This window comes from Triturus cristatus, chromosome 3_1 (assembly GCF_964204655.1).
Source record: "Triturus cristatus chromosome 3_1, aTriCri1.1, whole genome shotgun sequence".
Lineage (NCBI taxonomy): Eukaryota > Metazoa > Chordata > Amphibia > Caudata > Salamandridae > Triturus > Triturus cristatus.
Window position 1 is genome coordinate 894,267,587 of NC_140583.1, and position 26,911 is coordinate 894,294,497.

The 26,911-nt window shown below is 42.4% G+C and overlaps 1 protein-coding gene across 1 annotated transcript in view; it reads left to right on the forward strand.

The window, feature by feature from the left end:
• SLC38A11 (solute carrier family 38 member 11) overlaps positions 1 to 26,911 on the forward strand; it is a 336,603-nt gene that overhangs the window by 52,900 nt on the left and 256,792 nt on the right. The window contains exons 7-8 of the mRNA XM_085646219.1: positions 6,172 to 6,278; positions 13,074 to 13,153. Coding sequence (XP_085502345.1) covers positions 6,172 to 6,278; positions 13,074 to 13,153 — 187 coding nt within the window. The remainder of the gene's footprint in view (positions 1 to 6,171; positions 6,279 to 13,073; positions 13,154 to 26,911) is intronic.

The window sequence follows — 26,911 nt, forward strand, 5'->3', positions numbered from 1 at the left end:
TGATGTGCACAGGCAGAGAAATCATACAATGACATCAAAGCGCTTTGGGTGTTTTTTTTTACTTGAAAATAAAAAACCTTTGTCAGACAGGTGCAACAAACATGGTGCCTTCTCAGCTCAGGTGAAATAGCAAAGATTCACCCTTATTAGCAGCGAACAATTAACTAGGAGTCATTATAAAAAATGTTGTCCTTTGCCATGGAAGCTGAAGCCAAGGCCTCTCCTGGGCTGATGGGCCTGCAGGCCACCAACCATGTTTCTGCATTAGAATGAAAGGCCTACTTTTAACGTGTCACATCGATAAAAGCGCCTAAATTTGTTACCTCAGTAAGGGAGCATTCAGCTCAGAGTCACAGCATATATGTGCGTAAGTGGAACAAAATCAATGGGACTTTTGTATTTTCTTGGTTAAACTATTTATATTATAGCATTTTCAATATTGCCTGTCTAAAACTAAGGAACTCATTAGATCATGGTGGACAGTCCACCAATCCGCTGGTAAACGGAGACCCACAAAGTGTCTTTTACAACTGTCTCCTTTCTCAAAACACATTAAACAGTATTTAGCAATCACACACAATTGTGGTGACATGTCAAAGGGGTTTCATCTAGGGGAGAATGTATTATATAATATAATGGCTTTAACTCAGAGACTTCTAGTCAGGAAGAGAGATATATGTATGGGAAAATACCCAACGAGTTTCAAAAGCAGGCAGGGGCAAACAAGAAAACGTGCCCCCCTAGTCTTTTTTGTTTATACACTAACAGTCTCTGTAAAGAAGTAATTACTGCCTCAAAAGACGTGACAGGTTTCAAAGTATCACTGGACCAGTGTTGATCTATGTAGATGATTTTGTATTCCTTGTGAGAATCAAGATTAAATGCAGGCTGAGCTAAAGGTGATGGAAGATTGATTGAAAGTGAATAATTTAAAGAAAATATGTCCAAATTGTATGCACCAGTAACATCAACAAAACCAATGTCAAGGTTCAGGCTGGAGAAAAAGATATTTGAAGAATTTAAGGCATAGCAATATCATAGAATATCAGTTATCAACATCTTTCGGTTCAAACTGCATGTTCAAGTTGAAGTGTTGAAAGCATAGGCACCGGTACTGTAATTATATTAATACAATACGTTTTGTTAGGAGGGCTAAGTAGAGCTTTGGCTAATTGTGCTGAAGTACATGACTATGACCCCCAACTAAAATAAACTAGAAACTAAACTAAGATTATTATGACAAAGAGCTTTACTTCAGTAGCACTTGCAGCTGACTTGATATATAAAGGATAAAGTGCCCTCTTCCGTGCATTATAAGGATATTGCAAGTAACTGAGGAGTTCTATAACCATGTAGAGAAGCAAGGCCGAAGGCCGAGTAAGGTTATGGAACTCCGAGGTGGCTTGAAATATCCTTATCATGTACGGCAGGTAGTACTTTATCCCATATAATGCATGGTCACATCATCGCCTTTCCCACAAACAACTTAAAACTTTGGCGCACAGCTCTTTCAGAAAGAAGGAGCATGTTTTCAAACATGAAGAAAAAAATAGAACCTCTAGCGCAAGATTAAACACATCAAACTCCTATTAGATATTTGTTGCAAAAAACTGAAGTAACTCAGAATGTGTGGAAACATGCAGAAACATTCTAACATTTTCTTATAATGTTCTATGGAATGCAAAAAAACATGCTATTTCTGCAAGTCACTGTAAGCTAGAATAACAGAGCAGAAAAAAAAAAAGCAATATTTCATTTTCATTGTTTTAAATGGCTGCTCCATGACCATCTGACCTGTCTTTTACCTCAGCTGGTGGCTCTGGTAGCAGGCATTGTGACATCAGAACTCGACTGTAATCACTTATTACGGTTGAGTTCTGATGTCTTTTCTTTTTGATTGGTAACTGAGTGCGTCACTAGGAGTCAATTATAAAGAAATTAGAGTTTTGCATTTATACAGGGATTGCAGAATCTCATGTGTTCGATATGCCTACTCAAGAAAGTGTGCAAAATTGCACAGTATGGTATACAGTAAAACTGAAGATAACCTCTTAAAATGTTGAGCGCCCTGAATATCAAAGATAGAATTATGTATTATGTACTTTATACCAAAAGTGCACAAAAATCCCTTGAAACCTCCAGGCAGACCCATTATATCAGCCCGCAATAGCCTCCTGGAAAAAACCTCACATTATGTGGACTTCTTTCTCCAGAGTCATGTACAAGAACTGCCCTCATATATCCGAGATACAAGCGATTTTCTTTCAAAGATACAAGACATTGTTTGGCAAAAAGACTACTTGCTAATAACGCTCGATGTGACATCCCTATATACTTCCATTAAACATCAGGACGGACTGAGGGCCCTAAAGCATTACTTAACACGCAGGGGACCAACATTCGAACAGCACAACAACAAGTTAGCCAATATGGTCGAATTCTGCCTCACTAACAACGTGTTCTTATTTGAAAACTCTCTGTACCAACAACAACGCGGTGTCGCGATGGGGGCCAGTTTCTCTCCCAGCTATGCATGTATGCACATGGGCTGGTGGGAGGAACTGGTCCTCACCAGAGAATATAATGTACAATTGACAAACAATGTTGTTAAATGGGTCAGATACATAGACGATCTGTTTGTAATTTGGAGAGGCAACATCAAAGATGCAGAATTGTTCATACATAATTTGAATCGCAATCATCTAAACCTCCACTTCACAGCAGACATCAGTCCGTCAACAGTCAATTTCCTAGATGTACAGATCTACATAAAGGAAGGTTAGATCCACACCACACTGCATAGAAAACCAACGGCTGGCAATTCGATACTACATGACAGCAGCGCACATCCAAAGCACCTTATACAAAGTATACCCTTTGGAGAGATGTTGCGTCTGAAACGCATATGCAGCAACTCAAAAGATCTCAAACAAGCTCAGACAGCTAGCAAAAGTAGATTTTTGGCTAGAGGCTAGTCTCTCAAAAGTATTGAAACTGCTATTAAGAAAAGTAATGATCTAGACAGAGAAACCCTTTTCAAAATCAAAGACAGACCAAAACAGACTGATGACACATTTAGATTCATCTTCAGTTTTAGCAAACAGGGAAGATTTCTGAAAACTTTAATTAACAGAAATTGGCCAATAGTATTGGGAGATCCGACTATTGGTCACCTTCTCCCCAAGAAGGCTGCTATTACATTTAGCAGAGCTCCCTCCATGCGTGATTCTTTGGTCAAAAATGCTTTAGAGAGTGTAACCCAGGGTACTTGGCTTAGTCAGCGAAAGGGATTCTACAGATGTAAATCTTGCAAAGCATGCCAACACGGCATCAATACCTCTGTATTTAAGACACCATTTAAAACTGAAGAAATCCCGATCACCAAGCACCTGACTTGTAAAACGGATCATGCCATCTATGTGCTGGAGTGCCCTTGCGGACTCAGATATGTAGGAAGTACTATCCTACAGGGACACAAGAGGGTGCTTCAGCACATAAGAGCAATCAAAAACCTTGATCAGGCATATCCAGTTGCAAGACACTTCGAGGTCCAACATAATTCAGATCCCACCCTCTTTAAATATTTCATAATAGATAGCATCCCAAACAAAAAGAGATGAGGAGACCGTGTCAGAGCCCTCAGACAACTTGAGACCAGATACATTTTGAACTTAGATACTAAGTATCCAAATGGTCTCAACCAAACAGAGGATTTATAAACCTGTCTATAGCTTTTTGCCATATATTCCATTCATCATAATATGTCAAAAAACTTTTTAAGGCGATATACTGTTATTTCAAACTAGACTAAAAGAAATAAAGGGAAGATAACAGTATACTGAAGAATATTATGTTCCAACACTGTTCTTCCCCATGCCGCACCCTGTAATATGTGTCTATTTATTTGCACATCGGGTTTTAGGTACACACATTTTAGATTTAAATTATGGTTAAGGTTTTAGCACTTAGCACTTTATTCATGTCTGCACTTTGCACTATTTACATGCAACTAGCGTAGTTTTTGTTGGTATAATAGCCAAATACATCCTGGCAGAAATGCTGAAGCACTAGCACTTTGTTCTTCTATTGAGATACAAATCTGCTTTAGGTATTTATACCTGGACGTTGTCCCTTTCTTTTCTAATTTTAGGAAATCAGCGATATTTATTGTTTTTAATCTTATTTATTATAATGAGATTTTTAAGCATAACTGATTTTTATGAAAATGGACTTATCATCATCAGCAATTTTGGTTGTAAATGTACAAACAACTATGTTTTAGGTATCCGATTAGGGGTACCATACATTCCTCACGAGACATAACAAAAGACATGTGGAGTATTGTTTCTATGTCTGTGATCTAACAAATCTCGCTTGCATGTCACTTTAAGAAAAAGTAAAAAAAATGCAATTTAAAGGTACCTCATGGTGTGTATGCGCGTCATGTGATCAAGATCCTTGTAGGATCGAAACGCGTCATGCTGGTGGTATAACTGTGGCTGAATAAAACTTAGCAGCTGCATCAACTCTGTGGTCCGCGCTCCGTTTTTCAGTAGAAATGACGATGGCTGCTCATGGAGACAAAGCAGCATATATATATATATATATGGGGCTGCAAGGCGGGGCGGGGCAGGTTGAGGGGTACTAAACACCGGAATATGGATAATTGGAGGTAAGTAAACAATTAAATAAATAAAACGAATTTCGTAGCGCGCTTTGCATCGCATTTTGAAAACTTCAACCATTTTACCTTCAAAACCAATGCTTCATTTGTAAAACAATAAGTGCTGGGGTCCAAATTTTTCATCAGAAGCCTGCAGCTGGCGCTACGGATATCGGGGGTGCAAAATACGAAGGCTGTGTAGTCTTGATTCTACTTCATACCTCTTTCATCCACCACCAGACAATTCATGCCTCTTTAATTCACTCTTGCAGGTTCTTTTTCATCACTGCTTTCTTCTTTTGCGACTGTTTTTCCGTCTTTCTCATTCTTTCACCTTTTTGCACTTTTCTCTCTCATGCTCTGAGTGAAAGTCTGAGGAGAAAAAATAAGTGCCAGCCCCCAATGAGTAACAAGACTGACTGGCTGACACAGCTTTCATCAGCGGTGGCTCCCCCGCTAAGGCGGAGGAGCGTCGCCCCACTGCTTTTAAGCAGTGTAAATAAAAGAAACATAAAATGGTAATAACTCAAAGTTATTATCATTTTATGTTTCTGTGCTGCTTTGCGGGTGGGTGGGGCTGCTCTGCTTTCAGAGCAGGGCATGGGAGGAGTGGTTTGCTCAGTCCAAGTGCGCAATGACTGTTCGGTTGACCCGCTGGGGCCAGCCAAACAGTCATGCGCACTTTGAAAGTTCTCCACGCTGGCTGCATTATAGCCTGCGCTGAGAACAGGCTCCCAGTCCCTGTCTGAGCGCCGAACCAAGGAGCTCAGACCAATATCAACACTGCATTGCACGTTGTGATTGGTCAGGGGAGCCTGGGTGCTTACCAATCACAATGCTGCATTGCAGCATTGTGATTTGTCAGGGGAGTCTGGGTGCTTTCTGGTTCCTGTTACGGCCCAGTCCTGATGCAGAGGAGAGACGCAGCCGCGTTAAGGTAAGTTATTTCTGTTCATTTGTTTTACATCCCCCTTCGCCCCTGCCCCCACCCTGCCGGCCGCCACTGGCTTTTATGGATGAGACAGAGGGTCAAATGACCAGAAATCCATATTTGATTACCCCACAGAAACAACTCTAAAAACACTTGATCCTCACATGAACCAGATCAGCTGGTCACATTGATTCATTCACCTTTATAACACTTAACAAGGAAAACCTAACATTTTACATAATAGAGGCACTGACTATTCACAGACAGTCCCACAGATTCCCCTTCATGGGAAAACTCACCACACACACACATATATCTACAAGAAAAAGTTCGAAGGTGCCAAGTAGTTGTGAATGTGTATTGTTTTTTTTTTAAAACACGCGTTATAACATGATATATCTGAATAAGGTGTGTGAACAAAACTCTTTGGATTCAAATTTGTGCTCTTGATCCCTCCCGTGTATAAGCAGGCATCTCTTATTTCTGAGTGATGTTTCTGGTTTTCACAGCTATTGTTATTTTTCAAAATCTTCTTTGCATTCTCTTCTTTCTTTGAGACCTGTTTTTTTTCTTTTAGTTGATACTGATAACATCCTCACAGATCGTCACTTCGTTATTGTGGCTGTCACCATTACATTTACCTTCCCGGTGTCTCTTTTTCGTGATGTAGCAAAGCTAGGAAAGGTAATATCCATGTACCATTTGTCTATGTGTTTTCGGTTGAAATATGTAGTGTTTCAGTGAAAATGACGACTCTACTACCTTTTCTAAGTGTTTAAATGATGCAGAATACTTATGTCTTTCAATCCAAATGTTATAGACTGAAAAAATGAACAATGCAGTCTTTTTCACTGAGAGGTTTGTCAGGACATCAAATAGACAATAGGATTGAAGCTCAAATTATTTAGGATGTCACACATAACCCTAAGGGTGAACATCACCCCATTTCTTTACAGTTACCCATCTACTATTTTCTTTAAATGAATGCTCCTTTCAAATCCTTTCACTTTTCCAATATCAGCAGTGTAGGGGTAGAGTACATATGTTGGACTTGTGCACAACATGGCCTTCCTTCCCTCAGACTTCCATCCTCATTTTGAGTATTAATTAAAAATCGTACTTTGTTCCCTCCCAACCACTCAAACCGGCCGCTGTCCATCTCTTTCGGTAATTTTGGAAAAAACAATCCTTGGCATCCTTCCTTCCACGCCCCAGGTAGCATTATCCAATCTGCCCAAATATTCAAAAATAAAATAACTTGGTTTCCTGCCATCTACACACCATCCTCAGTATTATCCTTCCCTAAACCCAAATAAGAAATATTAAAGTACCCGTTATACCAAAACTCACCTCACAACCCTCAGCATGCCTTGTCCTACACCCTACCAAGAATAAAACATTTAAAGATCCTGCTAGCCATACTCACCACCCACTGCTCCATTCCTCTGCTTGTCACTCATGGCCACAGTCTCAGCGCAGACAATAGTCGACTGACACAGAATATAATAGATGGTAGCACTTCCACTAGGATTCTCTTACCTCCCTTGAGTTTGGGAATATAGAAAGAAGCAGGAAAAGGTGAATGAAATCGCTATCTTCCACCATTTGACCACTTCACTTCGGTCTCACTATACCTCGGGAAAAGTAGGGAAGTAGCCCTTCCTGTGACATTGCACTTATAGTTTCCAATGAAATTCTTTTAAGAATGATTTCCTAGAAGATTGCCTTAAATCATACCACAACCTTCCAAGACTTCTGACAAATCATCTATATTGATTTTTATGCATCACCCCATATCAGAAGAGTGTCTCTTTAATTATGGGTTGCTGTCTGCTTCTGGTGGCTGGAGACGGACGTACTGTCTCTCATGAGTCGCCCACATGCGTGGGAAACAAATGACCATAATAATATAGAAGTTTAAATTAGACAAGTTGAATAGTATATGTTCTTGGTAATGCACACACTGCAACACTACCCTGCTGATAACTGTATGCCCAACAATAACCTCTGAGAAATGGTGATAAATCCCTCTGGTTGTAAACGTGCACAAATGTAAGTCAGTATAATGAATCAGAGATAAAACACCCAAAGGATAGTTAATATGAATCAGGAGTAGAAATATTTCAAAATAATCTGGAGCAAGAAAGGGATCCATAGCAAGGAGGTACAAGAATGAGCGCTCCTAAAAGAGGTAGGAAACTGGAACATCAGTGCAAAGCCTAAATACATAAACAGTCTCGGTAGCAACGCTAGAGCAGATCTGGTCAACAGAAGCAGTCCTACAGCCAGTCGTCTCTCATACTGAAGAGGTTGATGAGACACTACTCTTTGTGGCTGTGCCTTGTTTATAGATTTTAACCCTGCTTATTAATTAGTATAAGGTGTCCTGGGTGGGTGTGTTTGAGAGAGGGAGGGGTCCATTAGAGTGAACTGCGATATAAAAGAAGAATTTGACTGCCAACAGCTTGCAGGTCCCTGCATGGTGCAGGCATTTCCTGGAGCCCCTCTTTTGCAATTGGGTTCCACCCATTCCACACGTTTGGGGTCTTTTGATTTTTGGATCACCAACTTTTGAACTTTTTATTGTGGCTGAGTCTCACTAAAAGTGTCTCACCCACGATAATCACATGGCAAATGGAATGCACCTGTTTACTACTACTGGCCGCCTTTTAAAATAAGGCCGCTGGGATGCAGCAAGGGTGAGGGGCACTTTGCTGGTTACATGTCAACATGTGTACACACATGTGTGTACACGTGTGTGGGCTGTGCATGTGAGACTGCTGTTGTGCGTAGCCTGGTTAAAGAGCACAGGTAGCCTGGTGCAGAGGGGACTCTGCAGGATCAGATAATGACCTGGGGTAGGCCTTATAATTTTAGTGTACACTAAAAGGGAAAGTCAGCATGATTTATTGTTTTGTCTGTAGTGTAGGGGAAAACTGCCTTTGAATGCAGTTTCGCTTCCCTTTGGCTGCAGAAAGCAGTGACATATGGAAATAAGGTGAAGAGAAAATCAAATCCAAAATGATATCTGTACAATTGTCATATTTCTCTGGCTCAGCTGAGGATCAGAGCATAGGACTTTTGTCACCCTCCTCTGCCATGTTAATTACATTTCTCTCCAGCAGCAGGAACAAAGCTCTCCCCACACAAAGGGAGCAATTACCAGTGCTTCACCCAGATCCTGAGGTGGAAGGGGGTGGGACTGAATGAGCTGCATCAATCAATCATCTGTCACATTGTACCAGTCAACTAAGGAGTGCGCCCAGACCTCTGGAGCATCACAGGAGGGGGATCTTCTTTGAAAGTTTAGTGAGAAAGGCCCTGGCACTGATGTCAGCGAGGAGTGGAGCTGAGCTGTGACTAGTAACTTCTGGATGATATCATTTTGAACTGTTCCAGCATACTGTGCAGGAGGGTTGGGATGGAATGGAGAGGTGATGTGGCACCAGAGGATTGGCCAGGGGGCCTGGCTTCTGGAACCTCCACCCCCACCCCTTTAAAAACTCTTGCACAAGGAGTAGACTTTCTATTGCCTGGTGATTTCTCTGCACTTCACTGCTGGACCCTGGGGCCGCCACAGACAACTGTAAGGAAGAACCCCTTGATTACCATCAAGGACTATGAACTCTGCCCAGTTGACCCCAGAACCAGTGGGTCTCCCCAAGGACCAGTGAGGCTGGCCTTCTTAGACCCCTTGAGGACCAGTTGGAGGAAAGCCCTGGACTTCTGCCCCAAGAGACAGAGGCTAGCGCACGGAGCCAAGAGAACCAGCTCCCTAAGGATTACCCCGCTTTAGAGGTGCGGAGGTCTGCTGCAACGGCACCTGGTGGCTAGAGCTCGCAACCAGAAGTAAAATGAGCTCAATCTCGTCAAAATTGGCCCAACAGGGCCCAAGTTATGGCATTTTAATGTTTGCCGACCTTTAACCTTTCTGTGACGAAGCGCATGGGGCTCCTCTGCTCTTTTTCAAAATTACCCCTAGGGTGGATCAGAGATCAGAGATTAGGAGTTGGTGCAGGAGTTGTTTATTAATTTGGACTCTCTGCATTACCCGAGGACCCCATAACCCCCATAACCCTAGCTTTTTAATCATGGATGGGGTCAAGACCCCATCCTTGAAGGCCCAACATGAAGGGGGGGGTGCTGTGGCGCCATCCTAATGGTGGTGGCTGTGCCCCCATTCCTCGTGCCTGGGGGTAGCAGAGCAGCCACAGCAGAAGACTGAATCCAGACTGCCAGAGCTGGCAAAGAGATTCTTCCATCTCCTGTGACCACACGTGAAGGAGCGGGCGATGCAGGAGCCAGAGGGGCGGGTAGTGGTGGGCTCCCTCGACTGCACCCAACGAGATGGAGGCATGAGGGTGCCCAGGTGGGACCAAGCACCCCCCAAAAGTACAAAAAACACCAAAGTAAAGCTTTGCAGCTCACCTGACACAGCAGGAGAGCTCCTGTTATAATATTCACTGCTCCCAGAGGAGCGCTTCATAATTCTCTGTGGGGCTTTTGTATTTGTCCACTTTTTCTGCTTATGGTGGAGAAGTGTGGCTCAATGATTAGCGCGGCAGACCCTGATGCAGAGATCTAGCCCGGGACCAGGGTTCAATTCCCGCCTCGGCGGGTCTTGGGCTCAAAAATTCCATGGACCTGATAATTCTCGCCTCGGTGCCATTCCAATCATGGAGTCCCACTCTGCAACTCTGGGCAATAGCTTGCTTAATCTCCACAACGGCCCCCACAACGCTAAGGATGCCTGGCCTCCACCTTGGGGGTGCCCAGGAGTGGATGCCTCACAGGGAAAGCCAGGATGGGTTCCACAGCGGTATTCGTACAAGCGCCTTGAGACCCTTGCGGGTGAGTAGTGCGCTATACAAGTATCAATTTACATTTACAATGGGCAGGGGCACCACCAACGAAGTCAAAGAGGTGTAGGGGAGCTGTAGGAGCATAGCAGCTCCCTCTCTTAGAGTTTTTTAAGTTACTCACTCTATGTTTGCAGGCTCCTTGAAACGGGACCCCTCGGAAATGTCCTAATGTTTTCAAAGCACTCCCCTGATTGGAGCTTCAGACCTACTGCTGCGAGTTCTGCACTCTCTAGTTGTAGTTATTGTGGCCTATAAGTGTATAGGAGTAGGACATGTATTGGAGTGCCATCTGGGGACTATGTCTATAAAATGTATGTAATGCAGTCAAAATGTGATGCGCTCTAGGGGATGCATTTTCATGGTTGAAAAGTTTATAAACAATGTACAGACACATGTCATTCGCAAAATCCAGAGCGGCCAGCATTCTCTTCTCCATTTTTGAACTACAGATCCGTGAACGGCTGTGCTCACACAGTGACTGATTATTGTCATGAAAATACTTTGGCTCATACTATCTAGTAATTAGCCTACTGTATACAGGCATGTATAAATACTAAGTCCTGATGATGGTCCCGTTACATTTCGGTTAGGGATCGAAACGCCGTCGACATCTATACATCATATGCATACTAATATACTGTGAAATTTAAAATGTGCAATGCTGTTTACGTTACCTGATTCTGCTACTATTTATACTAAGCAGATACGTTCCTTTTTGCCTGAACTCTCCTTCTATTTTTAGTTCTTTTGGTTCTGTTTTTGTATGTTAGTTGGACGCCGGATGTGTCCCACTTGTATTTTTTGTATTCTATGTTCTAGAAATATCTTGAAATTAAAAACCCTGTCCGGCTGGACAAAGAATATAGCTGCTATTTAGCCTGTATTTATTATTTCCTGATACAATTCTAGACTGTCGAGGGACCCCTGTCTCCTTTAAAAAAGCTTATTTATCTTATGCAACTAACATCCATTGGCAAAGCCAATAGTCCTGACTTGTTGTAGGTATGATGTTACTTGTGTTATATATCTGGATGAAATGACAGAAACAGCCAAATACAAGTCTGGCGGCTCACTATGCTAAGCACAGGCTTGTACATTGGCCACGCTCCTTTGAGAGACCCACCAGTTTTTTCATCCCACTTAATGCCCTGATTCGGAGGAATCATAAATGACTAATACACTTAAGTAGGCATAACATATAAACATTATTAAGTGCAAATGGAAATGAATCTTGAATAACATCAGCAGTCATCAGACTTTCTGATGTGAACAAGTATGGTGTACTGTAAACTATTTCCCGTAACTGTTTTTTTCATTAACACAGTTTAGCAAAACTCTATCAAGAGGTCACATCTGCTGTAAAACGCATTATATAAAGTGCAACGGACCTGGTGATATTACCATAACTAAGGTCCTGTCTCCCTCCGGGATGCAATTCACTTAAAAATACAGGGGCAGATTTACAAGCCCCGTATGCCACATTTGCGCCGCCGTTGCGTCACTTTTGTGACGCAGCGGCGGCGCAAAGCCAGAGCCATGCTGCGGGGTATTTACAACGTGACGCATATAGGGAGATGCATCACGTTGTAAAGCCCTGCGCTACATGTGGACATTCCGGCGCAGGGGGGGCGTTACGGCGCAGGAACGCCTCCTGAAAGTGGCTGAGTGAAATCTACAAGATTTCACTCAGTCACTTTTACGGCCATGCTGCGTCAAAAGCCTGCGACTGCTTGAAGCAGGCGTAAGGATTGACGCAGCATGTTAGGCATAGGGACACCCCGAGCCTTGCTGAAGCTGCGTCGCGCTTGCGACGTGACTCCAGCAAGCCGTCACCTTTACGGCAGCAGATGCGTCACGCATCTATCTATTCTTGCCCTATGGTGCGCCGCATTGTAAATGCGGCGCATCCATGGTGGCGCAAGAGGTGTCTGCCGTGACGCAAAATAACTGGCGCATCCCTGCTGATATGCAGAGATGCGCTAGTTGTTGTAAATCTGCCCCACAGTTGGTAAACTTTTTCATTTTGTTTTTTTAAATGCATCCCATCTCCTTTTAGGAAAATGGGCTGCAGTTCAAAATAAAAAATTGCTTTATTGAAAAGCAATCACAGACATGGTGGCCTGCTGACATCAGCAAGTCTACATGCCTGAGACCTTAGGCACTAGTAAAGGGTCGCAATTTGTGAAGTAACTCAACAATATTTATGAGGTAGGTCGAATTGCGACCAACTATGATTCTGTATTTTGTGAACTGACTTGTTAATACATAGGTCAGTTTGAAATTAAGAAAGGACTTGGTAAAAGTCAGTGCGCAAATTACGAACCATTTTACCCTTACTAATGCCTTGCCTCCACTGCTATTTTCATTTTTACTAAAATGCATCACATATTGCATTAGATGCGGTTGACCCACTGAATAAATGTCTCAAAATAATGTGACCTTTCTTTTTGTACTGAATAGTTATGGGTTGCAACTTATTGTCATTTACAGAGTCCAACTAGTTTTCCTTCTTCATGGGTTGACAGCACTGATCACATGCTACTCAAGAATCTCAGCCGTAAATATTATTTCAAAGTAAACTGGTGTAAACTCCAAGATGTCTTTCTATTTCTTCCAGGTGTCTTTTATTTCTCTATTTCTAACAGTTGTAATCGTTGTGATTATAGTTACAAGAGCAACTACTCTCAGCACAGAAGTGTAAGTATTTTAGTTCTTTGACTGTACAAGTGAAAACACTTCAAAATGAATTCATGATGTTCCTTCTGAATGCTGTTTCATATTTCATATTGTACATTTCTAAGTAGAGTGCGTCTCAATGTTAAGATATGCTTTTCTCCAGTCTCTTCAACGTGTACATGGCTTTGGCTGTCAAAAACATGATTTGTTAATGCTTGAATTCTAGTAAGTCGTTTGTTAAGCTGTCGATTTCCCCTTTGTCTGTGGTTCATTTACCCATACCTCAGTTTCCATTTTTACTATCCAGTCATTTGTTGTTTTAATGCAGTTTATTATTTTTTACTTATTTCTTTTTTGTGTACCCCATTAATATGTTTTTGCTGCCGTTCTCTAGTTTTGCTTTTATTCTGTATTTGGTAGTTCACCCGATTTTTTTAATTTCTTTTACACCTGGAATCACATACACCCACACTTCCTGGACTCTTTAGTGGAGCTGTGGGGACAAGCCCACAGACTAGAAAGGACTGCGGCATGTGGCGTGTGAGTTATGGTTTGCATGACTGCTGTGCGAGTTATGGTTTGCAAAACTAACTATTTCTGGCACTTTTTATGGGGGTTTTCGGTTTTATTTTGTAACCATAGAAATATTTATTTAATAATTTAAAAAGAATGAACCATCACTAACAGCTGGGTATCTTCTCTAAGTAGAATATTAAGTTATACGAATATTAATATCCCAGAAGAACACTGTGCCTAAAAAAACAGAAAGGTTTTGAGTCTTGTAGCATTTTTCAGAAAGCATGGAATTTAGGACTCATAACTCCCAATGGTGTACTTCCAGTTCTCTGTGGAATTTAGGAACTCTGGAACATTTAGGGGTCGATTAAGAGGTTGGCGGTGTGGCGGCGGGAGCGCCCCACCACCAAACACGGGTGAGATCCACCCACCTTATAAAGACTTTTTTTGAAATTTTGTGGGCGATTCTTTTGGCATTCCCACGGTGGTGCCTATAAAATAGGCACCAGAATGGGAACGTCAAGAACAGTTTCAACATGGCATGGACTGAAAAGTACATGTCAGCTGGAACTTCTGTGCATGTACACAGGGAGGCACATGTTGTGCCCCCTGTGTGCATCCACAGGGTGTGAGGCAGAAGGGGGCCTTGTAGGGCCTCCTTAATTTCCTCTCTGCTATGGTTTTAATGGAGGAGGAACCACCATGAAAACCCTGGCAGAGAGGAAACTCCTAATATGCTTGGCGGGACCACAGTGGTCCCTCCAAGCATATGGATGCCTCTGGGCTGCCGCGCCACCGCCAGTGACTGGCGGTTCCCTGGCAGTCTTGGGGGTCCCAGAGTGGCACGACCACTAGAGTCATAATGTGGGGATTGCAAGATCACCACCACTGCTCCACCACAAGTCTGGCGGTCCGAGGACTGCCTGACTCATAACCAACCCCTTAGAGTCCATAGAGCTAAGATTTCTATTCGAGGCATACATAAAAAGAAAAAAGCACCTTTCTAGAAGAAACATTTCTTCATCATAAAATGTCTTGTATATTATGCAATGCACTTTAGACAGACTCCTCTGCATGATGGGGAGCAAGAGAAGAGGTTTTCTAGCCTGTGAAACACTTTCAGCCCTCTTCATACCACAGAAAATCCTCACTGCATAATTCTGTATAGATTGGAGAGGCGGTATAATAGTTTCAGGCTCTTCAACATATAGAAAATTGCAGTATTTCAGCCTAGACAGAGTGCATGAAGTCGTAGTTTGAATATGGAATTTGGTCATTTTTCAAACTTTTTAGCTTGTAGAAACACATAGAAGATAAAGAACAAACTAGATGTTTCAGAGACAGTTAGTCATCTATCCAAAGCGCAGTGATTGTACTTTTGGCGTTGGGTGCAGGCCCATCTCTGATGGCCACTGGTTGTCATTCCAGTACTCATGTGGGTGCCAACTATCATTTGTTCTGTTTTGCTTACATTCAATTGAAAAATAATTTCCAACACCCAAGTTTGAATGTCAGGGAGACAGTCTGTTAGTTGAGATATATTCTCAACTTGACCCTGTTTCAGCCTGGAGATGAGTTGTGTGTCATCTGCATAAAAGAATACAGTACAGCCATGATTCTTGATTAGGGACATTTGCTGAAGGAGTTTTCGGGGGCCGACTACAAGCCCCAGTCAGTACCTCAGGAGGTGGCAGAGGCTGGGAAACTGCACAGCACAGGTCAGGGGTATTTAAGCCCTCATTGTTTCCAGCGGTGTGGGTCACTTGTTAAAGGAGTTTTTGGGGGCCGACTACAAGCCCCAGTCAGAGGCACAGGAGGAGGCAGAGGCTGGGGAACTGCATAGTGCAGTTTGGGTACATTTAAGACCTCATTGTTTCCCGAGGCGCTGGACGAGCAGGGGCGCATGCCCAGTGGAAGAGCGGGCCTGTCTGTGTCCGTTCACGGCTGTGCGAGGCTGGGCTGGGCCCACTCTCTTTGCTCTTCATGAGGGTACTAATTTGAAAGTAAGACTGAATTTTTTCTATTTTCAATCTTTTAGTTACCCAGTGCACTGTGTCTCTGGCTTGTGAGATGGGGAAGTGGAAAGCTACACTCACTAAAGCCCCTTGGACTCCTAGTTCTACAACCATTGATAATTTTTTGGACAGGGCTGTGGGGGTTTTTACCAAAGAAATAGATTTGGCAGAGAGACGCCTATCTTTTGATTTAGCCGACCCCGAAAATCTTCTATTGGGAACTGCTTCTGATCTGGATTGCGCAGAGCACATAGCTTAGACAGTTCCTCTGAGCAGCCCATTGAGCCAGCTTTGGACCTGTTGACACAGGAGTCACGCCTTGGTCAGAGCCCGGCACTTAAACGCAAATGAAAGCTGAAAAATGTTGTCCATACCAGGAAGACTGATTCAAATGGCCCGACCCTGGCCTCTCCATGGCTTTGGGTGGTGGTCCCCCAGTCCCCTTTAGTTCAACTTCCTGGGTCCCTCTTTACACTTTTTGGCGACACCTTGAAAATCTGCTTGGCACCTTTGATTGTCAGACTTGGTATGATCAAAGCTGAAGATTTCTGGTTCCTGTGAGGGTTGAGTATGCTGTTCTGCATCAACAGCGTCTAAGTCTTCTCCTGTCATGCCTTTAATAGCCCCTCTGTATTTTCTTTAGCTGAAGCCAGGAATGCCTCAGGCTCCTCTGTGACAGTCTGCTCCTGATAAATTCCCCGAGCAGCCCTTGATTCACACTCCTGTTGGTGAGCCTCCAAATGGGTGGAGGAATAACTGGGACTTCAATCTTCCTGCATCAAACCTCATTTCCTTCCAGACACCAAAACGCCTCTTCTTATGCCATTTTACCACCTGAGTTTTGTCTTTTCATGGTGGTTTTGGGCAATGGTCCTAAACTGGATGACCAGCACACAGAGACCTTTGAACAACTTAAAAATAAAGTATTCCACTGGTGAGTTGGCCATTCCAATTTTTCCCTGAAGGACTTTCACTATACAATGGTGAGACATGTGGACTGGATTGGACCCTTAGAGAAAACTGACTCCCGCAATTGTATTATTATGAATTTTAGATACCAATCAATTGCTAAGCACATTTTATGTTATTGCTCACAAAAGCTTGTCAGCGGTGCCATTAACGTATTGCCATTGTGTTTTTTTCTAAAGGCACCTGAATCCTGGTGGGAATCCACCATATATACAATAGTTTTAATCTGTACCTCAGAAGGTTGATTTGAGTATCCCCTGCCACAACAAATTTCCACCCCTAGAAGATCTTAATGAGCTGTATTGACAATTTCTGGAAACAGCTGATGTGGGTGGTCCCTTTAAGTGACTGACTCCCTAACAGGTTCTAGTCCAGTTTCACCCGCTTGCCGATATCCGCTTCCGATGTGATATTTTCAGTCTGTGTGGGCCTCTGTGGGGGCCCTAGAAGGTGGTCCCCCAATTCTAAATGTAAAGTCATCATGCTTCCCAGTAGAGGGTTGTCCTGATGTAAAATTTAAACTTATCTGTTGGAACATGTCTGGAATGACATCCAAAATAGATGATGTAGACTGGATTGAATATATATATGGCTTTGATCTTATGCTCTTGCAAGAGACTTGGTACCTTGATTTTCCCACTTGGGAAGGGGTCCAGTGTTTCAGTGTGTCCACTTGGAGGTTTCAGAGGGGAAGGTGGGTGGCCTTGGCAATTTTATTCCACACGTCATGTAAACTTAAGATCTACCCAGTTCACATCATACATGCGGGAATTTAGATATTGTGGGTGGTTCTCCCTTGCTCTTTAAACTTTTATCTAATTCATTTTTACAACTCTGTGGGTCCTAAAGACTCTTCTTGTAATTTAAGGATTCGGTTTTGGCGGTACAGTGCTTATGGAAAAGGTTTGTACATGTTTTACATAATTTTGACATGTTAGCATTTCATCGCCAAACTAGGAATAAATGCCAGTGTTTGAACCCTTTCAGGAGTTGTGGGAGACTAGTGCTCTGGGTAACATAGATCGGAGTGGTAAAAAGGTGATTTAATGTTTACTTGAAGTTGGGCTTTATAACGGAACGGAACTAAGAGGAAATATAGATTCTTCCATTTCCATGTTTACAGGGCAGGGCTCAGGCTCTATTATTGATTATGTTTTTATCTCACCATGTATGGGTACCATTATTGAAGCGAACAATGTTCCTGACAGTGCATTTAGTGATCACAACCACATTGAGTTCTACCAGCTTATACGGAACCTCCTGTTAAACACAGTGCCGTGGCTGCTCACCCCATGACCAAGGATGAGGCTTAGGCGGCGGGGTGCTGCTTATTCTCAATTCCTTACCTTATTGGTCAATACTAATTTATCCTTCATTTCGGATGATTTATTGGGGGAAACACAGTCTAGTGATACTATAGTTATGGCCTTTAGCTCTTTGAATGTACAGATCAAACACAGGGCCTGATTACAAGATAGTGGTCTTGCAGCGGGCCACCACACCAGCGCCCACTACAAGACCTCCAAACCCGTACCTGGAATCCGGAATCCGACTGGAATCCAGGTCGGGTGATCCTGCTGCAGAAGTCCCACAGCGGTGCCTATCTAAGGCACATAGCTGTGCTTTAGACATGCACCACCGTGAGACCGCCACAGCCCTTTACTGCATGGAAAGAAATGCACTAAGTTGTGCATTTCTTTCTGCGCAGGAACAGGGGCTGTTAAAATACAGGGGGGTACAACATGTGTACCCCCTGCATACACCTTCATGCACAGAGGCGACAGGGGAGCCCCTAAGTTACCTCACTGCCACCCTTTTCATTGTGAGCTCACCGCCATGAAAACAAGGGCAGTGAGGAAACTTGTAATATGCTAGGCGGTGCTGTTGCGGCACCATCAGCATATTGCAGCCTCAGACCGTTGCACCACCACAGTGGGATCAAGGATCCCGGTGGTTGCAGTAGGCCAGTGGCGGTCCAACTGCCGTACTTCTAATACTGAGTGTGGACTGCCAGTCTGTCAGCCCACGGACCGCCATCGCGAATATGGCGGTCCAATGGTCCTGCTTCCATCCCTACGGACAAGGCCATAGTAGTGGCTGGCCATGCTGCCTATAGAGTGACCAATAGCAACAGAAAGCGAACCATTAAGCAAGATACATGGGATGGTTTAATGGCAGCTATCCAACTCAAAGATACAGGAACTTTTTGGAACATCATTAACAGGCCCAAATCGACTGAAGCCTTGACCATTGGTTTGTGGTCCAACATTAGTGAAGAGAAATGATTTGCCCACTTTAAAGCTATCTATTCTTTTACGTCCTCTAGGGATGCCAAGCTAGAGGCTTGTTCATCTTTCTTCCCCGTTTCTATGAAGTTTGACTTCTTCAAAGTAAGGGAAGCGATCTTAGAAAGTCCGTCAAGAAAGGCACCAGGACCAGATTGCGTCCCGATGGGCCTATACAAGGGAAATGTGGAGCTTTGGGCCCCGATCATCACGAATATCCTTCATAATGCTACTTTGCAGGGTCTCCCTCAGTCTTGGCATAGTGCTGTGATTGTGCCCGTATATAAAAAAGGATCTAGAGATGATCCACAGTGCTATAGACCATTCTCACTCCTAAATTCGATGGTGAAGATAATTGGGCCTATAGCCCTTAAAAGGATTGAAGATTGGATGAGCATTAATCAAATAATCTCGCCTGTACAATATGGGTTCAGGGCAGGTCTGGGTACCTCCACTTAGTAATCAGTAAATATACACTTGCCAAGGGAGGCCGTCTATTTCTTTTCTTTATGGAATTAAGCAGCACATTTGAAAGAGTTAAGCGCACCAAGCTCTGGGAAATCTTCTTGGTGAATGGGCTGGAAAAGGATTTGGGTACTTTCATTCGAGCCTTGCATTGCGGGGTAAATGTATCCATCAGATATGAGCTGGGGGGGTAATTGCATGGACGCCTTTGAATTACACCAAGGAGTGTGTCAGGGTTGTGTCCTGGCCCCGATCCTGTGTTTATTATATGTCAATGGATTGAATACATGTTTAGTAAGTGCAGGGAAGGACATGCCTATGAGTATGGCTACACCGATCCCAACCCGGCTCTATGCAGAGGACACCATGTTAATCTCTTGCACCCAAAATGGGCTGAGGATTTTAATCAGCAGTTTTGACACTTTTATGGACGGCCTACACTTCGATATTAACACTATCAAAACTAAGTATGTGGTCTGTGGCCCTAGATCAAAGAAGGAAGGTTCCTTTCTGATCAAAGGAAGGTGCATTGAAAGTGTCTCGGACTTCCCCTATGTGGGGGTCATCTTTGACCAGAAATCCTCATGGTTACCTTGTACAGCAACCCAGTGTTTCAAATCCAGTCAATCTGTGGGAGTGCTGTTTGACTATGGCAAGAGAGTGATCAATAAACCAGTACAGCTCCTCCTGGTGGTCTTTCAGTGCAAATGTATGCCAGTTCTAATGTGTGGTGTGGATGCGTGGGTCTATAGAGAAGTTGCTTCTATTCAGATTGAGGAGAACCATTTCAGCCGTCAACTCCTTGGCCTACCACCCTCGACACTGCACTTTTTCCTCCATGAGGAGTTGGCCATCACTTATGTGTCAGATCAGATCAGGGTGGCCCTGCTAGTTCTGTGGATCTCAGGGTGGGCTAATAAGTCTACCTCTTTAAACAGAATGCTCATACTTGATTGTTTGGGCTGCTAAAAGTGTCTCAAAATTCTCTGGTTGAACAATGTAAAGAATATGGTCCTGATTTAGGTCTTGTCAGATCTTGTCCCGCCTTCACTTTTCCATCTGATTCTTCGTCCAGCTACTAGGCATTCCGCCCGCTCTATTTAGATGCTGGTGGGCCGATGGATGAGAGTCCGTCCAAGTGTCACAGTCTCAGCCAGATTTTTCCACCAACGTCAATGGCACCATAGGCAAACGCAACTGTCAGAGGGAGTACAGTAGGTATATCCTCTGGGCCAATCATGATGTGCCTTCCTCCCAGCATAACTGTGGCAGGTAAATCGCCATACCTGAGTTGGCACTTTCGAAAGGATATAAGATAGAAACTATCCTTTTTTCCACTTCCTTTTACATCATGGCCCTGATCGTTCAAGTCCTATATTTCCTGCTCCTACTTGACCATGTGGCAAATCAACACCGTCATCGCCTAAATCGAAGGTAGGATTTGTTTTTACTTGATAAGATTTGAATTGTCTGTTCACATTAGCTCTGGACTCGTTCATTTTTAAGCCGCTCTTACAAATAATATTTTACTAATGGTTATGCATATGTGTGTCATGTGGTCGTTTAAGAAATTTCAAGAAACACCAATATAATTTTATTTTATTTTTAAATTTGGAGCAAACTGCCTTCATGATATTGGACACTTACACAAAAATTGCCATCATTCAAAAAATCTAAAATAGTGTCCAGACAGTTGTTTTAAATAATTTTTCTTAAGCTATCAAATTATAACCATGTGCATTACACTTTGTTGGAATAATTTAAATTTAATATAATGTAAAAATTGCACTAGACAAGGTAGAACTTTTTTTTTTAAATAAATGCAAAATCAATGTTCATTCTAAACTCAAATCATCTTAAATATTAATTAATGTAACATTTCCCCTTGTCCAGTACATTTCCTGTATTTTATTATATTTTAATTGTTTATTTATGTTTTTTAAGGTGTAATGCATATGTGTTTATTTATATCACTTATCACACTCAAATGAACACACCTGTATTGACACTTTAAAAAACAATTAAAAATAATTTTGGGGGTGTAAGTGTGCATTATCATGATTGCACCAAAATTTAAATGCCCATCACGTTCTTTTAACTTTACAAATTGGACACTTAAAAAAATGGTGTATTTCCTTTCATAAATATAAGTTTAAATATGTCATTCACATTTTCATTATTAACATTTCTAGGAATCAATGAATTGTAAATGAAACATAATGTTAGGACTAACTTTGTCAAATTGAAATTGATTTTAATTAACAAATGAGATACTTCTCTCATTTTTTTAAAAAAATACAAAGTGTGACAAAAACCTTTCCCTGCACAGCAGCTGTCATACTCTTGCCCAAAACTTGCCTCCTACACACACTGCCAAAGGGTAACTTCCTCAGGAAGGGGCATCTATTGGGCACACAACAGGCACCTCAGTGATCTTTCTTGGGAGGGGTGGGACTAGGTTTAACAGGGGTTAGGGACAGATAAGAGGTGAATTTGGGAGAAGGAGTACAGGTAGGAGGGGTAAAGAGAGGATTGGGTTTGGGAGGTAGAAGGGGCTGGAGTGGGTGATGTGCCAGTGTATGTATGGTTGCATTTGCATGTGGCTCTGGTGTATGTTGTGTATGCTTTGATGTGTGTGTTTTTGGCAGGTGTTTGGGTGAGTGTGTGCATATGGGTTTGGTGGGTGTTGTTTTACATGAAGGTGTGCTTGTGTGTGAGTGTGTTGGTTTGTATGAATGTGCTGTAGAGGTGGTTGGTGTGGTTGTGGTGCATGAGTCTGTATGTTTTGCAGTTGCATATGGGTCTGGTGTATGTTGTGTATGTTTGGTTTGCCTGGTGTCTGGTATTCTGATGAGTGTGTGCGTTTGGGTTGGTGGGTGTTGTTTTGCGTGTAGGTGTGCTTGTGTGTGAGTGTGTTGGTTTGGATGAGTGTGCTCTTGAGGTGGTTGGTGTGGTTGTGGTGCTTATGGGTCTGGTGGTGGTTGTGCTGGTGGTTGTGGGTGTGGTGGTGGTTGTGGTGGTTGTGGGTGTGGTTGTTGTGGTACCTGTAGGCTATTTTTGCAAGTGAGCTCTGCATACCAGGTATTGAACTGTGAATGGCATCCAGGAATGCAACCATTTGTTGCATTTGGCAATCAAGGCCCTGGATGCCATTCATGATCACGGTTAGGCCTACAGAGATGCTGTGTAAGAGATCAATAGCCTCCTCACTCAGTGTAGCTGGGGTGACAGGGCAGGGGGTGAGGTGCCTTTGGAGAAGGAGACCCCAGCCCTTTTAGTGAGGCGGGTATGGCCAACTGGGTGGGGGAGCAAGAGGAGGGGTGGAGATGGGTCTCGGGGTGGTTGGCAAGGATGCGGTTTGTTCAGTTCCTGTAGGTTCCATCACCACTAGGGACGGTTGCTTGTGGAGGCCTCTGAAGATGATGATGAGGAGGTGGCTTCCGTTCGAGTCCGGTCACCCTCTGTGCCACTGTGTCCATTGGTGTCCGATGTCTCACCACCTAAAACACAGCAGACAGTTGCTTCCCTGCCTTTGTGGTCAATGTCCACTTTTCCTGCTCTTGAAGATGCTGAAAAGACATATAGATAGTTTTATTGTATCTGTTTAAATAGAACTGATCATGAGGTTTTTTTCTCAAAACACTTGCCAAATTTTCTTTCTTTACCTGCTTCAAACTTTGGTTTGATTTGATTATTATCTCATGAATATAAAGAACATCTCCAGAAACAATTCGGTCACAGTTTTGTAATTGTCAATATTGCTCCTATCTTATTTTTGATAATATCTATTAACTATTTTCTTCTGGGACTGTTTACCAACCTTTGAATGGTTCTGATTCGTTGTTTTGAATAGTAAACTTATGTTACAAAAATCAATATAAAGCAAAACATTCTTTGTACATTGTGTGTACAATGCACAAAAACTGATTTTAATCCATTGAAAAATATTAATTAATGTCTGTTAATATTTACTGCAATGTTGTACCAATATGTGTAGAAATAGAATGCCTGTTTCTTTTGTTTGGCCTTTTTCACAAAGGTAACACTTCAAGTAACTTAAACATTTTTCAAATTTTAAAATAAATGTTATGGATTCAGTACTTAAGTTGCATATTAATGTATCAGACCCTACATATTTACTTAGACGTTCTAAAATATTGTTGTTGGTATTTTCAAATGACTAAAATAATGTTGTTGGTATTTTCAAATGACAGCATAAGTAAATACATAGGGCCTGATCCATTACTAATCCACTTCAGTACAGATCAAAAAGTATGTTTACATTTGACTACAAAATATCTTATGTTATTTACAGTTTGTTTTACCATTGTGAAAAAAATTGAAAAACATGCTGGCTATTATTCAGCAAAAAATGGTACAACATCACAGTAAATTTTAAAGACACTGATTCAGGTATATCTTTAAAAAAACAAAATGCAAATCACAATATGAAAAACATTAAACCTTGATGCATTTCTAAAATGTCCTAATGAGTCATGAGTTGTGCCTGATTTTGAGTTTTCCAGATGGGATACTCCAACATATATGTGACAGAACATATCATCTGCAAAAGTCCCTTAAGTAGCCTATTTTGGTTCATCATTGATTTATCATCTGGACATAACAAAGACCATTTAAAAATGTTTTTGGGTATGTGTTACTCTGTCACCAATGTGTTCATGTTCCTGTCTTTTTTCCAAAAATGGATGCACATTTGTGAAGGAAATGTATATGTTATGTAACTCTGTCACTTTTAACATATATTAAATTGTATTTTTGATTCAAAACATATATATATATATTTTTTTATAATAAAGTATTATATAGCGCGAACTTAACTTGAAGGTATCGGGTATCAGACCGCTTTACACGAGCACCAGTTGCATTACATAAGGACACATTCTTTTTTGCTAGGCACGGGGAGATTAAGTGATTTGCCCAGAATCACAGGATGTTGCGTTGCGTGTCATTGCAGAGACTCGAACCCACTTCCCCAGATTTGAGGTTGATCACCCGAGTCGTTAGGCCAACTCCTCTTCCCAATATTTTTGATATGTTTTTGATAAAAAATGTAGCCATTTAATCATATGTTCCTAGTCATTGTGGCTCACATGCTCACTCTTGTTTGTTTTTTAAAACTAACTCACAAATGTGATGTTTGGAACATCCACTGTATCATAAGTGCATTTCATGCTATGTCACCTGCAATAGAGCTAACTTAACATCCTTCACAATTGTGACAGGGAATCATAACTGACACAATCCTAAATGGTGGTCTGCTTGCTATAACTGTCCCTGATAACATAAAACAAACTCGTGTAAGCTGGAGATAGGTCACCGCAAGTATGCGGGCCATTCGGGGGGTCAGGATGCGGCACACATGCTTGGCATACTGGGAGGAATGGCCAAGCTGGATTTCAGCTGAACTTTTCATCCAGTATCGTAGGTCCTCCCATCTCTTTCTGCTGTGGATGTTGCGCTGCTTGTAGACCCCCAGGGACTGCACCTTCGTGATGGCCTTCCATATCTCATTCTTTTGATGGGCATTGACCTGTATGGATACAAAAATGGAAAACACTCAATTTTGTGACTTTTTGTTTGATTGTACAGATGTAAAACAATTTTGAGAAATCAACCAAAAGCAGTTTTATAGCTACAACATCTGTTTTAATGTATTTATTTTTTAAATTGAAAACATTGTAGTAATCTGTTGACTACCCTTACCCCTTGTCATTTCCTTATTTTACTAATCCATGACAGTGGCATCACTAGGCCAGAGGTCTCCAATATTTTCTGTAGTGAGAGCTACTTCTGATCAGTGAAAATCATAGCAACGGAGGGCTAAACAACTTGTGCATTGTTACCAGACACCCCAATGCCTAGCTTTATTGAATTTAAGCCTAATGTCTATAGAGCCCGATACTATGGTTTGAACAAAATATTATGCAGCATATTTATGAAAAAATGCTGGAGCCCGGAGCTGCGCCAAATTTGGCAGCGCAGTGCTCTGACATTTTCAAAACGCAGGGATGCGCCATATTCATAAGAATACGGTGCACCCCTCTGTTTTCCCTAGCTCTTTGTTCTTTCTATCTGTGCTGCAGAATGCAGCACACATAGAAAAGTGAAAACAGGAAATAAAAGTATTTCTCCTCAATCTAAATATGGCGGGTGAGAATCCGTCATCTCGACTGAGTACTTGTAAACTCCGCCACGAAGGGACAGAAGTTCAGCCAAAATCTAAATCAGGCCCTATGTCTAAGGCTCTCTGTTGGGAAGGTATGTTTTCATCTTCTTCCTCTCTGATCAAAGCTGGTATCTTGAAGGATAAACAATTATTTTTAGGATTTGTACAGACTTCCAGGGAGCAGGAACAGTTGAGTAGATCTAGCCTGCGAGAGTATGTAACTATACAATTAACGGTGCACACAGCACGTGCACTACACAAAACTGCGCCATAAGTATATTCCACTCCAGCGACTATAGATAACTTACAATCATCGCATATTAATTTACTATCATGGAATGTGAGGGGGCTTAATAACCCGAAAAAGATACGCCAAATTTTTGCCAAATGTTTGCATATTTAGACAGACTTCATGTAGATATAGCCCTCCTGCAGGAATCTCACCCGGCCCCATCTCGCACATGCACTATAGGGAGCAAATGGGCAGAAACGGTACTGACCTCCTCCTACTCATCCTACTCTAGAGGAGTGATAATATTAGTGAAAAAAGGGACGCAATTTCACATAGACCACACCCTGACGGATGACCTGGGCAGGTATATCATTGTTACTGGACACCTTAGAGGGCACCGCATAGGTTTAATCAACACATACGGTCCGAACGTGGACTCTCCAGATTTTTATAAATCCATATGGCGCAAATTGGATGACCTACCTGAAATGGCCCTACTATGGGGCAGTGATCTCAATTTATCAATAAATGAGAATCTGGATAGATCGGGCTCCTCCAGAGAACCACATAAACGAGCGGTGAATATGGTGCGGGACATGATGACCGAATCTAAATTAGTGGACATCTGGAGGCTGTGGTATCCCCATCACACGGAGGCCGCGCAAAGCTCCACGATCCACAACAGCTGGTCACCTATTGATTACTGGTTAGGGACAGAAGATGCGGCATCTTGGACACAGCATATCCAACACCTGCCTAAAACCCTCTCTGACCACAAACCAGTGCTGTTGACTATCGCACTCTCATATTACACACCTCCACCATCTGTTTGGCGATTTAATGCCAAAGCATTACTGGACTCCTCATACGCGGACACTACAGGACAAGCCATTACTGACTACTTTATATTCAATCAGCCATACCGAGAGTCTGTATTAGCACCAACGCTGGCATTCTAAAAGACATCCGAGCCCAACTTACCCAACGGGAGAGTAAATTAGGCGTACTAGAACGAGAATACGAACTTACACGTAACATGACCATACTAAGTGAGATTAGACAGGTAATGTCAGAATACCAAGAATTTGCGGAGGATGAACTCAAATATAT